The sequence below is a fragment of the Chamaea fasciata genome, unplaced genomic scaffold, assembly GCF_029207755.1.
Source record: "Chamaea fasciata isolate MVZ Bird 193981 ecotype frontalis unplaced genomic scaffold, bChaFas1.0.hap1 SCAF_25, whole genome shotgun sequence".
Lineage (NCBI taxonomy): Eukaryota > Metazoa > Chordata > Aves > Passeriformes > Sylviidae > Chamaea > Chamaea fasciata.
In genome coordinates this window covers 3,621,833-3,634,586 of record NW_027094110.1, presented here as the reverse complement: position 1 = coordinate 3,634,586, position 12,754 = coordinate 3,621,833, and the positions used below count along the sequence as shown (strand labels likewise).

At 58.4% G+C, this 12,754-nt stretch overlaps 1 protein-coding gene across 1 annotated transcript in view; it reads right to left on the bottom strand.

The window, feature by feature from the left end:
* SCUBE3 (signal peptide, CUB domain and EGF like domain containing 3) overlaps positions 1-12,754 on the bottom strand; it is a 31,901-nt gene that overhangs the window by 5,976 nt on the left and 13,171 nt on the right. The window contains exons 5-14 of the mRNA XM_066204185.1: positions 12,178-12,303; positions 11,111-11,227; positions 7,980-8,027; positions 4,952-5,068; positions 3,326-3,448; positions 2,092-2,208; positions 920-1,042; positions 594-728; positions 223-315; positions 28-138 (exon numbers count right to left, since the gene is read on the bottom strand). Coding sequence (XP_066060282.1) covers positions 28-138; positions 223-315; positions 594-728; positions 920-1,042; positions 2,092-2,208; positions 3,326-3,448; positions 4,952-5,068; positions 7,980-8,027; positions 11,111-11,227; positions 12,178-12,303 — 1,110 coding nt within the window. The remainder of the gene's footprint in view (positions 1-27; positions 139-222; positions 316-593; positions 729-919; positions 1,043-2,091; positions 2,209-3,325; positions 3,449-4,951; positions 5,069-7,979; positions 8,028-11,110; positions 11,228-12,177; positions 12,304-12,754) is intronic.

Here is a 12,754-nt window from a genome sequence, read left to right as displayed (position 1 = left end):
CCGGCTCCCCACACCATCACACCTCACCTTGCGCCTTCCCGGCCTCCTCCTGCTTGCCCTTGGTCCGCGGGTGCAGGTGGCACTTGGCATCCTTGATCTTGAAGGAGGCCTTCTGCTTGACGGGTGCAGCCACAGTCTCTGAAAGAACAGGTGAGTGCTCAGCAACCTGGCACGGCCCAGCCAGGCTGGTGGCAGCCGTGGGCACCCCAGGAGCCCCCTTACCGAGGCACTGCTGGCTGCTGTTGGTGGGTCTGTGCTGGCCACCCTGCCGCAGGACGGGGGTCCCACAGCTCACCGTGTAGCTGCTGTCGGACTCTGTGAGGGAGTAAGGGGAGTTGGCTCTGCCAGGGTGATGCGGGCAGACACGGCTGTGCCATGGGGGGATGATGCCCAGCACCCTGCCATGGAGATCCTGCACCAGGGACCTGTCCCATGGATCTACACCCAACAATGAGCCCCCCTGAGCAACACCCTCCCTCCCTCGCTCAGCCATTGCACTCCACCTGTGTAGCCACTCCTTTCCCCTCAGTTTGGGCTGTGCAGGGAAATGGGGATCCCCCTGCCTATGCTGGTGGTGGCACTAGCACCAGTACCTGGCAGAAATCGGGCCTTGGAGGTGCAGGAAAGGGCACAGCTGTCCTTCTTGCCCATCTTGTTGCAGGTGAGGGTGGCCCGTGGTGGCACTGAACCTGGCAGGCACTTCACCAGCTCCAAGGGACACGCACCAGCTGGTGATGACAATCAGAGATGCCCATGGCTGGCACAGCTCAGAGACCCACGAAGGACCCCTGAGCCCTCCAACTCATGGAAGAATTCACCGAGGAGGAGAAGGTGCCAGAGCATAGCATAGGGACCCCAGCCTGGCATCCCAAAGCCCCCAGCTCCCCCAGCAGCCGTGCTGGCTCCTGGCCTGACGTACCCACGCAGTCCTTCTTGTTCCAGTGCAGCTTGCAGCCAGCAGGGCAGGTACACTGGTAGCTGCCAGGAGTGTTGATGCAGCCGAATTTGCAGCCACCCCGGTTGATGCTGCACTCATCGATGTCTGTGGGGACAAAGGAAGAGGCAGTGGGTGAGGGGCAGTGAGACTCCTCGGCTCTGACACTGAATCACTGCATTGTCTCAGGGCCAGGATTCTGGATGGATAAACCCAAACTCAGCTGGGGCAGGGGATCTGCACCACAGGGCATTTCCAGCAGTGCCACCTCCCTGCAGCAGTGCCGGCTCCATGGGGATAAGGGACGCCAGACCCCCAGTGTCCCCAAGGGCTTGGCAGGGATGGGTGCAGCCTGTCCAGGCTGAGCCCGGCCCTGGCCCCTCGTAGGCTGGGGGGGCAGCAGACAGAGCCGACATGGAAGCGCTTACAAACTGAACTCAAAAAGCTCAGCAGCCCTGGTCCTGCTCTTCAGCAGAGACCCCCTGGCCTGAAATGATCCTTCAGGTCAGGGATGGAGCTGCTCCTGTCACGGCCCTCCCTGCCCAGCTCCCCCCCACTCGGGGCATTGCCGAGAGCCATCAATCCCTTTGCTGCAAGGCCACCCCGGGACAGTCCCCGGGGCTGCTCTGGCTCACGCTGACTGCATAGTTTAGAACTATGAGGAGGGTCGCTGGCCCTCGCCAGCCGGGCAGCACTGGAGCACCCGGGCTTCGTCATCCCGGGCCGCCGGTACCGCTGCCACAACACGCTCCGGCAGCCCCTGCAAAGCATGTTTCGTTCCACCTCCCCGCTTCCCGGGCGCAGCACGCCCCCGCCCTTGGGAGCTATCTGCCTTGTGAAATTTAAATCAAAACCTTTTGATGTTCCCCTTCCCACCCCGTCACAGCTCCCTGCCAAAAACGGCGGGGATTTCTCCCTCTCTCCCGCTGCAGACAAGTCGCAAATTGTTCCTGTCGCTCTGTTTGAAGTTGCAGACACCAGCGAGTCTGGCTGTGAGCCCCCTCCCTGCCTGGCCTCAGCGCGGGGTATGCGTGGAACCGACCCTCCCCACGGGCCCTGGGGGTGGGCAGTGTCCCCAGGCGTCCCGCAGCAGCGGCACCGCGGGGCTGACCCGACCCCGGCGGGGCGACAGGCCGGCGGCACCCAGCTGGCCCTACCTCCGCAGTGGGTGAGCCCGTAGAGCGTGTAGCCCTTGTGGCAGAGGCACTGGAAGCTGCCGGGGGTGTTGATGCAGAGGTGGTCGCAGGTCCGGTCAAAGGAACACTCGTCGATGTCTGGAGGAAAGGCGAGGGGAGGAGGTGAGAGCTGGCACGGCAGAGGGGCCGCCCCGGGCACAGCGACTGTCCCCTTCCTGCTCCAGTTGCTCCAGCAAGCTGAGGGCTGCCCTGGGAGGCTGTGGGGACCCTGCACTGGTATCCTCCAAGGGTCCAGAACCAGATTGCTCTGGGAATTCAACACCAGCACGCTCCGGGGATCCAACACCAAGATGCTCCAGAACCCTGTGCTCCCTCCCTCCCTCCAAACTCCTCCTCACCCACTGCAGCAGCTTCCCCCTGCCACAAGCTCCTGCAGCCCCCTCTGCACCTCAAACGGGTCAAACAGGGCCAGCATCCTGTCCCTGGCATGGGAGGGCTGCAAGAGCTGCCGGCTGCTGCCCGTCCAGGGCAGGGAGGGATCAGGAGGATGCCACGGTCGGGAGGATGCCAGGGAGGGATCAGGAATGCTGTGCGGGCAGGTCCTGCCTCGGGGACGGTGCCAGCAATGTCTGCTCGGCCCCGCGGGCACCTCGCTGGGGCAGGGAGGCCCCGGTTGGGAGGTGAACCCAACCTGGTGGGCTGGAGCATCATTTCATTGGCTTCATTAAGTTAATTGCTGCACTCACGTCAAAATCCCAGAGCACAGAACCTGGACGGAGATGAAAGCAGCGGCAGCCCCGGAGCCTGCCAGCCCCCTCCTTCCCTGGCCATGTGTTTTCAGGAGGGAACGCTCCTGCACACCTGCCGTGCTGACCTTGGCCACGGGCTGCGGGGGCAGCACAGTGACCGGCTGGTTTCATGTGGGATGTGTAGAAAGATGTTGGGGGACAGGGAGAAAAAGGTGGAAGAAGCAGCATGGAGCAGCCAGCTCCCTCTGGAGTGAGCAGGAGGCATCTCCCCATTCCTGCCCTCCAAGAAGTGGGACGCTCTGCAAGAGCCCACAAGTCCCCAGCTCTGAGACTGAAGGGCTAAGCCCCAGACCAGAGCCTAAATCCAACACTAATCCCCTGAAGGATCTATGCAGTCCACAGGAAAGCCGAGAGGAATGAGCAGCGGGGGCAGCACTTCTGCAGCAGCAGCCATGGGAGCGCAGGGAGGGGCAGGGCAGGGGGCCTGGGCACTCACTGCCCCTTACCTTGGCAGTTCCTCTCGTTTATGAGCAGCTTGTAGCCCTTCTTGCAGCTGCACTCGAAGCTGCCCACCGTGTTCCTGCAGATGTGGTCACAGCCGCCGTTGTTGAGCCGGCACTCGTCAATGTCTGGGGGGGACAAGGGACACCCGTCACAGCCTGGCTGGGATGCTTGGCCAGTGTTCCCCTCTGGATGCTGTCCCCACCACGAGCTGGCAAATGGAGGAAACCCTTTGGGCTCTGATGGTCAGCAGGAGAACGTGGCTGCTGGTTTTCTCTTTGTGCATCTGAGGAGCCAACGTGTGACACTGGGCCAGGTCAGGACTCTGGGGCTCAGCTCTCCTTGGAAGTGGTGCAAAATGATTAATTTCTGCAGGTCTCAGCATCCCCCGGAGTAGAGCCAGGAGCCCCAAAAGAGTCTCTCAGCTGAGTGAGAGCACCAGACCAGAGTTTGCAGAGCCACAGGTTTGGGCTGGGCACAGCTTTAGGGGACCAGGAGCAGCAGGAAGAGAGAAAACCAGAGGGGAACCCCCTCCAAAAACAAAGTAACTGCTTTTCAGCCCTTGCCTCTCTCTGCTCGCCATCTCCTTCCTACCATTAACAAAGCTAAAAAGGATGATGCACAGTAACTGCAAAGAACCCCAACAACCTGGAAAGAGGCTGGGATGTGGGATGTTTTTCTTGTTTTTCCACTAATCACAAAATTTACTGTTAGGAAACAACCCGTGAAATGGAAGGAGAGCAGGAGGAGGCAGCGGCCTGTCTCTCCATCCCCCAGTGCTGGGGCAGCAGCTCTGCCTCGCTGAGGCTTTCTTTTTATGACTCTGAGGGAGCAAGCTGTAAACCTGCCTGCAGCCATAATAAAACCCCAGACACAGGGGACGTGGCTCCGGGTTATTGCACGTCGCTGGAAACTGCAGGATTGGAGAGGGCTGGATGCTCTGATAAAATACCAGGGGCAGCGGGTTCTGGAAGCAGTCAACAGGTAGACAGGCAGCCAGCAGCGGGACAGGCTTTCCTTTCAGCTGGGGTCAAGTTCTGAGAGCTGCCAAAAGACACAGCACAGGCACCGGCCAGCCCTGAGGGGGGCAAGTTTGGGGTGCAGGGAAAGCAGCCTGGACTGCCCTGCCTGGCAGGGACAGGTGTTGGGGATGTTGGTGGGACGTGCAGCATCTCGGGGTGCTCTCCCCCATGTGGGATGTGGTGCTCAGACCTGGCTGAGCAGTGTCCTCAGAGGATCTCACACTCCCAGAGCAGGTGTGGATCCCCTGCACATCCAGCCCTTCCCCTGGGGCAGCTGAGGTGGTGGGGTAGACTGAGGTGGGGACCACTAGCCCCACAAGGGTTACGCCACTGCCTCCAACTTGACCTAACCCCCTTCTGCTCCTCCCCATAGACTTCCCAGCGGCATGGGGCCAAGCATGGTGCCTGCAGCAAGGCACCCCAGTCCCCCTGCAGGGGGGTGATTCCTGTCCCCACCCCACTGATGCAAACACCAAGCCAGTGAGCCCTGGGGGCAATGTCGAGCTGAGCTCGATCTGAGCCTTTTCTAAGGGCATCGAGGACACAACGGGGGGCTGAGGCACCCAGGGGTGAGCAGTGAGCACCCCAGCCCTACCCACACCCACCTACCTTTGCACGTCTTCCTGTCAGGCTGGAGCATGAAGCCCATGGGGCAGCTGCAGTGGACGCCGGTGGCCGCGTCGTGACACTTGCTGTCGCAGCCCCCATTGTTCACAGCACACGTCTCTGCATGGCAAGGGGAGAGAAAGGCTGGCGTGAGGGCCCCGTGTTCAAAAGGCTGGGGGAGTCACGCCACCCAGATGTCCCCCATGCCACAGCCTGGGAGTGGCAGCGGGTACAAACCTCCCTGCAGAGCCCGTGGAACCCGCCCTTGGCTCTCACACAAGAGCAAGGAGGCCACAGAGCCGTGAAATAATGAACACATGGGGGCTGGTGTCCCCCACAAACAGGGCCTCATGGAGGCCACCTTTGGCAGCTCCAAAGAGGAGGAATTCAATTTCCCAGGGACGAAGCCATAGCACTTGTGCAAAAGCAGCCAGACACAGGCCCCGCCAGGAGTGCCCAGGCTGCAGCTCCCAGGGATGTGGGTGCACAGCCCCAGCCCCCCAGTGGGGTGGCAGGGGGGTCCTGTCCCCCTCGCTGCCACCAAGCTACCGAGCCACAAAGCCACGGGTGACCCTGTGCCGTCGGTCCCTGACCGTCACCCGCTGCTCAGGCGCGGCGGCTGCTCCAGTGTCTCAGGCTAATTTGGGAGACACATCATGTAATTAAAACACACACTCAGAGGCAGGCAGCATCAGTGGAAAAAAAAATCCAATTGAAAAAAAAAAAAAAGCTAATTATTTCAGTATTATCAAAGTCAGCTGTTGCTGGTAGGACTAGAAGGGACACTAATTTAAATGAAGCATTTTCAGCTTGACAGCTTCCCTGTGAGATCAATCCTCAATTTCAACCCTAACCACCAGAACAATGGTTTGAAGTGCAATAAGTTGTTCACAAAGGATAATAAAATATTCCTTTCAGAAGGCTGGTTGCTTGGATAAATGAGGCATTTGGGCTTCAAGGAACCCAAGATGAAAATGCCTTGAAGAAATTCCTTGGAAAGAGCAAATCCCAGGTTCTCCTGCTCTTTGCAAGCACCGCATGGGGTAGGAATGACTGAAGCATCCAACCATTTGCCTGAGGGCTCGGGAGCTGGGATCGCTCTGTGCTCGTCTTGCCACTGCTATTTTTATGATGTCCCATAATAAGAGAACAAAAGGGACCATTTTATGAAATTAATCGCCAGCACAATTACAAAACCTAACGGCAGGGGAAGGATTTCTGCAGATATTATTCCTCCAGCCAGGTCCTCGCGCTTCACGTGGCCCGGCCGTGCCAGGGCCATCCCCCTCCTCGCGGCGCCGGGGCGAGGGACAAGGGGCAGCCAAGGGAAGGGAAACTTTCTGAAAGCCCAGGGAATCATTTGTTTAACGCCAGCCTTTGTTCCAGCAGCTGATGCAGAAGCAGCCTGGGGAGGATTGATTTAACAGGGTCACCACTGAGATGAGAAGATTGGCTTGGTTCAGGTGCTGCTGCCAGCGGGATCGAGCTGGAGAAGCAGCTGCAGCAGGGAGGATGGAGCTCTCCAGGGGATGTAGTGCCCTGGGCATATTGTCACCGTGCTCACAGCCTCCTCCAGCACTGCAGCACCTCTCCTGGCCCCTTTGCACATTTGGGAATTTCACCTGAGATTAAAGCCAGACCCACCCACCATCCCAGGGCAGCTGCCCAGGGTGGGCAGTGGGTATGAGCTTGGTTAGCACAGCCAGAGCACTACTGCAAACCCCTCTGTCAAGGGGGGGGACCCTGTCGTGGGTTTGCAGGAAGCTTGGAGGGGGCTGCTGGGGTACCTGTGAGGCAGAGGAGGTTGGCGGCACGGGGCTGGGCTCTGGAATGGCCCCCGGGAGCAGCAATTGTTCGGCGGAGCTGGCATCCCGGGGCTGCTCCCAGCCTGGCGTGACTCACCAACCACACAGGGCTTTGGTGAGGCCTCCATCGCTCAGGCAGGGAGAGGACAAAGCTTTGCACACACACACACCCACACACCCACCCACTCAGACTCTTTTCCACCCTCCTCCATCCCAGCTCTGGTCTCACTGCCCAACTGCTGTGCCAAGGCACTCCTCGCCCTGCTCAGCACCTTCACTGCAGACACCCTGGCCTCAACCTCCACCTTCTGAGAAGTGACCATCTCAGCAGGGTGTGATCCCACGAGCCAGAGGGGATAGATAATGCCACGGTAATCAGAGGGATTACAGCTGGGCTGGCTGGAGTGTGGTGATGGCATGGATCTGCGGTACCCCCCTTCTCCCACCCCTGCGTGAAAGGCTCTGCAGAACCCCCCAAAAGCTGCAGCCTGTGCTCCCTAGGCTGGTGAGCTGAGCTCCCACAGCTCCTGGATGTGCCAGGAGTTTGCCTGCACCCCGCACGCCCAGGAACAAGATTCCTCACCACAAACAAGTTGCTGCACCTTCTGCCTTAGTTTCCTTGGTGGCAGAGCAGAGGCATCACCTTACCTTTGTGAAGGGCTTGGAGACCCCACGGGGATGCAAAGAAATCCCTGGGGAGGTGCCCAGCCCTGTAAAGGGCCATTGCAGCTCTGCCATTGCTGCAGCTCTGGGCTGAGAGCCACTGCGCAAGGCGAGGCCAAACCTGGGACACCCTGAAGGTCCCAGAGGGGACCATCCTCGAGCGGCTGGGCTCTAGGAAGGGGTCACTGGGAGTGCACAGCGCAGAGATGGGCACAAGCATCCCCCTCCCCACCACACAGCTGCTGGCAGCCCACTGTGAGCTCCTCCTGGGTGTGGGGGTAACCACAGAAAGCAGATTGTCACCCCTGGCGCCGGGCTGGATCCACCAAAGCAGCGTGAGAGCCCCCATCTCATGCAAGCACAGCAGGGGGAGGGTTCCCTGCTCTGTCCCCCAGCCCAGCCCCGGGCTGGCCTGGCAGGGTTTGGAAGCAGCAGTGGGGCAGGGTTAGTGAGACATGCGGTTAGCGCAGCAGCTCAGCCCCCAAGCCCCGTTATGGTCTCAAGAGGAGAGACCATCTACGGTTAGACCCCTTCGTAGAGATAGAGAGAACAAAAATATTTACCATTAGAAAACGTCTCAAGGATAACGTGTTGCTGGAAGTGTCTCTCCCCTGTTTAACATTATAAAAAAGTGATTTAGAAGCAGTGTCCAGCAGGGAACTTGGTTGGTGTCACACATCAATGGGTTCAACTCTGCTGCCTTTCCAGCCTGGTGGAAACTGTCCCTTTGGGCTTTTTCTCTCCCACCTCCCAAGCATTCCGTGTCCCTCAGCCTCTCCAAACCCCCTCCAGCTGCGCTGGGCTGGCTGGAGCCCCATGCAAGCAGGAGAAGCGTGTTATGAGGAGCATTAGTGCAGCCTGTTAGTCTGGGGAACCAGGTCTTCGCCCTCATTGGGAGCAAAACCAGCACGTGCCAGGGCGGGTGGTGACCCCCAAGCGGAGCCTCATGGACACTGTGCAGCCATTGGCCTTTGGGAAGGCAACCACATCCTGCCTGTGGCACTTGCACCCCTTGGATTTAGCAGCCAAGCCAGCAGTGAGCCCAAATCCTGGGTGTGCTTGGGCTGCTCAGCCTCACCCGTGGGTCAGTGCACCCCGACTGTGGGTCCAGAGCTCCTGGCACCACCAGCTCCACAAACCTGGGGAGCATCAGTCGTGCCTCCACAAACTGCCCAGGCGTGGGTCAGGAAATCAGCCATAAAACTTGAGCTGGGTTTAGTTTCCTTCTCCATCTAATCGTATTTCTTCCCCGTCCACCCCCTCCCGCTCTACCAGTGCTCGCCACAAGTGGGGGGCCAGCAATAGCCCTGCTGCACCCCAAATATAGGTGGGAGAGGAGCTACAATGATGCCCTGGCTGGTAAATCTTCCAGGAAAGCCAAAATCTGCATCAGCTGTGACAGCCATTCTTGCATCTCCCCACAGGCACAGCACCCTTGGCTGCTGGAGGGCTGGTTTATGTGCTTTTTTTAATTACTTTTTTTTTTAAAAGGCTGCTTTTGGACCATAAATATAAATATATAAGGTCATCGGCCTCCTCTCCCATCTCCCCCTCCCCCTCGTGCCTGCAGACATGTTGGGAGCCATTAGTGATGGCCCCTGTGCTTAGAGGCATGTTCCTCATTATCTGCATTTTTAAAAGCAGCAATAAAAAGCGGAAAAATGAAAAACACCGGCCGTGGCCTAATGAAACTGTCACTCAGAGGGGCTGATCGTGCTTCCTGCCTCGTGGTGTGATCTGAAGGGAACCTGGACCAGGGGCCTGTCCCGGCAGCCCATCAAACGCACCGCGTACAATTTCAAAGCCCGTGGCCCGGGGAACGACTTTGCGTTTCCCCTCACTGGAAACTTTATTCCCCTTGAAATGATGAAATATTTTGGAGGAAATGGGGAAGGGGCGGTGAAGGGGGCAGTGTGGATGGGAGGGGGCTGTTTTGCTGTGCCCGGGCCATAAAACAAGAAAGGGTGGTTATAAATATCCGAGCAGGTACCTCGGCTGTAAATCTGCTGGCCGGGCATCCCTGCGGGGCGGCTGCTAGCTCCCAGTGCCTGGAGCACAACCCCTTGGTGTTCCCACGGTGGGGCTGGGGAATCCCCCAGGGAATGCAGGAGCTGGGCAGGCCCCTTCCTGTGAGAGGGGACTGCAGAGCCCAAAGGGTGAGACAGGCACAGCTTTGGGCTGGTGCTGCTCCTAAAATCCTCTAGGGCAGCGTTTGATTTGCCCCGGAAAGGCGGACAAGGGCAGAGCTCACAGGGGTGTGCTGGCTCTGGTGGGAGATGCCTCCAGAGCAGGTACAATGAAGGGCGTGGGGACAAAGAGGGAGACTTTGGCCGAGGACAAAAGGATGAGTGATTATGGAAACCCCCAAATCCCACCCTCACACCTTTGGTACCCAGGGTCTGAGTGCAGAGACCACCCCCCCGCAGCAAACAGACTGCTCTGAAGCATCCCCCGAATCACGAGATGCTTTGGAGAGCTGCTCTCTCACCCCCCCACACCCAACAGGTCAGAGGCATCCTTGGTCCCAAACCTGCCCAAGTCAGACGTCGCACGCAGGGCCCTTCATCCAGGTGGAACCCACCAGCTGACACCCCCGGGGTGCTGAGCTCCCTGTTGGAGGGGAGCTCCCCACCCAGGCCACCCCCTGGGAGGGTCCTCAGAGGTGGGACAGGACGCAACGGCTGTGGGAACAAACAGGAGGACGGCGGGGACCAGGGACTGCGAGCGCCTGCCAGCAGCCAGGAGGGATTGGGATCCGTCCTGGGAGCAGGCTGGGGGACTGCAGTGGCATTAAAGCAGCAGTGAGCGGATGGGCAGGAGGGCTTTGCTGGGGGCTCAGCCCCAAACACCCCTCAAGCTGGCAGGGAGCAGCCAGGGGCTCAGGGGGGATCCTCCGCCCTGAGGACGGAGCCGTCTGTGGAAAGCACGGAGGGTTTTCTGTTCAGGCACAGCAGGGACACGGGGAGTCAAAACCTCTCTTGCTTTCAGTTCCTTTTTCTTTCTCATTTTGCAATAAGAACTCAAATGTCTCAAGCAATTGTGGACTTAATCACTTCCCAAATATAACATTTTTTAAATCAAAGCAGCTGTTAAACAGCACAAGCATATGAAACCAGTAAAACTTCTATCTCTGCTTGATGTTTTACAATTTGAAAACACACACAGGAAAAGGACAATTCTGGGGGTGGTTGAGTTGTCAGGTTGTTGGGGTTTTGGTTTTTTTTGGTTTTTTTTTGGAAGACAATTGTTCCTGAGCCAAGGCCCCACAATACCGAGTTGGAACAGATTGCTGTGGGCAAACCTGCCCCCTCCACATCCCTCCTCAAAAGCTGCCAGTGACAGCGACAGTAACAATTCCCAGCATGGAGACATCCTCCAGCTCTCTCTTCAGCAGCACAGAAGCAGGCAGGGACCCCTGCCCGCACCCCAGCACAGGAACCCGTCCCCAGGTGTCCCCTCAAGCACCACCAAGATCACCTCTGCTCCCGGTGGCTGCGCAGAGACACATCCCTGCACCCCCAGGTACCACAGCATCCCTCGCACACGTGCTGAGCTTCCCCGGCCTCAGCAAAAGGAAATCGCTGCAAGCCCATGGCTTGGGAAAAACCCTTCACCAGGCCAAGGACAAATCACCCAGGGAGGAAGAGGAGCCGCCCCACATCCCAACCCATGTGTGGGCGATGTCCTGACCTACCTATGCAGGTCACCCCATCCGAGTGCAGCAGGAATTTGACGTGGCAGCCGCACTTGGGCCCCTGGTCGGTGTCGTCGCAGGTGTGCTGGCAGCCCCCGTTCCCGTAGTTGCAGGTCACTGTGGGAGCAAAGCACCAGTGTCACCATGGCCCCAGCTCTTCCTTCCCTGCCTAGCATCCGCATGTAGCACAAAAAGCTGGCTTGGAAACACCTTGTCCGTACCCTCAGAGACTTCCCTCCCTCCTTCCTTTCCTTCCTTCCTCCCTCCTTCCCTCACAGATCATTCCTAAAGCCCTTCACTTTCCCTGTGGGATCTCAGCAGATGCAGGCTGTTACGTGGTTTCTCATGTCTTCCCTCTACATATCTACTAAATGCCACCAGTGGAGTCCAAGCAAAGGGGATTGGTGGGCTGGTTGATTGTGACCCTGAATCCAGTGCTGCAGGGAAAGGGTGAAACTTTCCTGAGCTCTGGAATGACACAGGAGCTTTTGGGAATCCCTGCTCGCCCTCCCCAGGGGGCAAGGTGTGCTGTTCGTTTAGTTTAGGATTAAACCTTCATTTCATCAGCGATTTTACACATTCGCTGCACACAGCAAACGAGAAACAAAATAAAAATAATTGCATAAACACACACATATCTATTTAATAACCCTGGCACTGCCAGTGGGATGCTGGCAGGAGATCAGACAGGCTGAGAGCACCACAACCCCCAGGGAGAGGATTCCTGCGCTCCCCACATGCCGATTGCACTCTCCTTGTTCACCTCCCCTTTGGAAAGTGAAACACTGGGACAAGAACAGGGGATGCTGAGCCTCTGGGACCCCCTTGAACTGCCATTTCAGCCTGGTCATGTAAGGACAAAACATCTCATAGTAAAGGGGGCTGCCAGAAGCATTGTCTGTAAGGGCAACAGAGGCAGAGCTGAGCATGCTGAGCTTCAGGCTCAATGAACCAACTGCTTCCAGGGGGTGAGGGCTTTGCTGCAGGGGCAGGAGGTGTCTGTGCCTTGGGGACAGGGTTAGGGGGTCCCTGGGAGGCCGTATCGCCAGCCCTGGAGTGCTCCTTACATTTGCAGTCACGCTGGTTCTTGGTGAGCTCGAAGCCGGGGCGGCACTCGCAGGCGATGCCCCCCTTGGGGGTCTCCCGGCAGATGTGGGCACAGCCGTGGTTCTTGTTCATGCAGTTCATGCCTTCTAAAAGAGAAAAGGAAGCCAAGAAATGCTCCAAAAGCTGCTGGCAACTGGTCAGCAGTGGCAGAAGGACGCCTGAGGTGGGACGGGATGGGGAGATGATGGCAACAAGGGCAAACCTTTTGGGGACAGGATAACCCTGGCCAGCTCCTGGCACAGAGCTGCTTGGGAAGGTGGACAAAACCACCTGGGAACCTTCAGCCTTTGATTCCCTCCCACCTTGGGTGACACCCTGCTCCCACATCTCTCAGTGGCTTTAAACCCCATTGAGCTCAAGAGCCAGCACCTGCATCCCTGTCCCCAGCAGGGACCACCCACTGTGGCACCAGGAGGAAGGAGCAGCCAGCTCATCCCTCTTGGACACGCAAGAAATGGGGACACAAGAGATGCCACTGCAGCTGCTCAGCTGTCCTGGGCAGGGTGAGATTCCTGGGGAGCTGGAGTGACCAACACA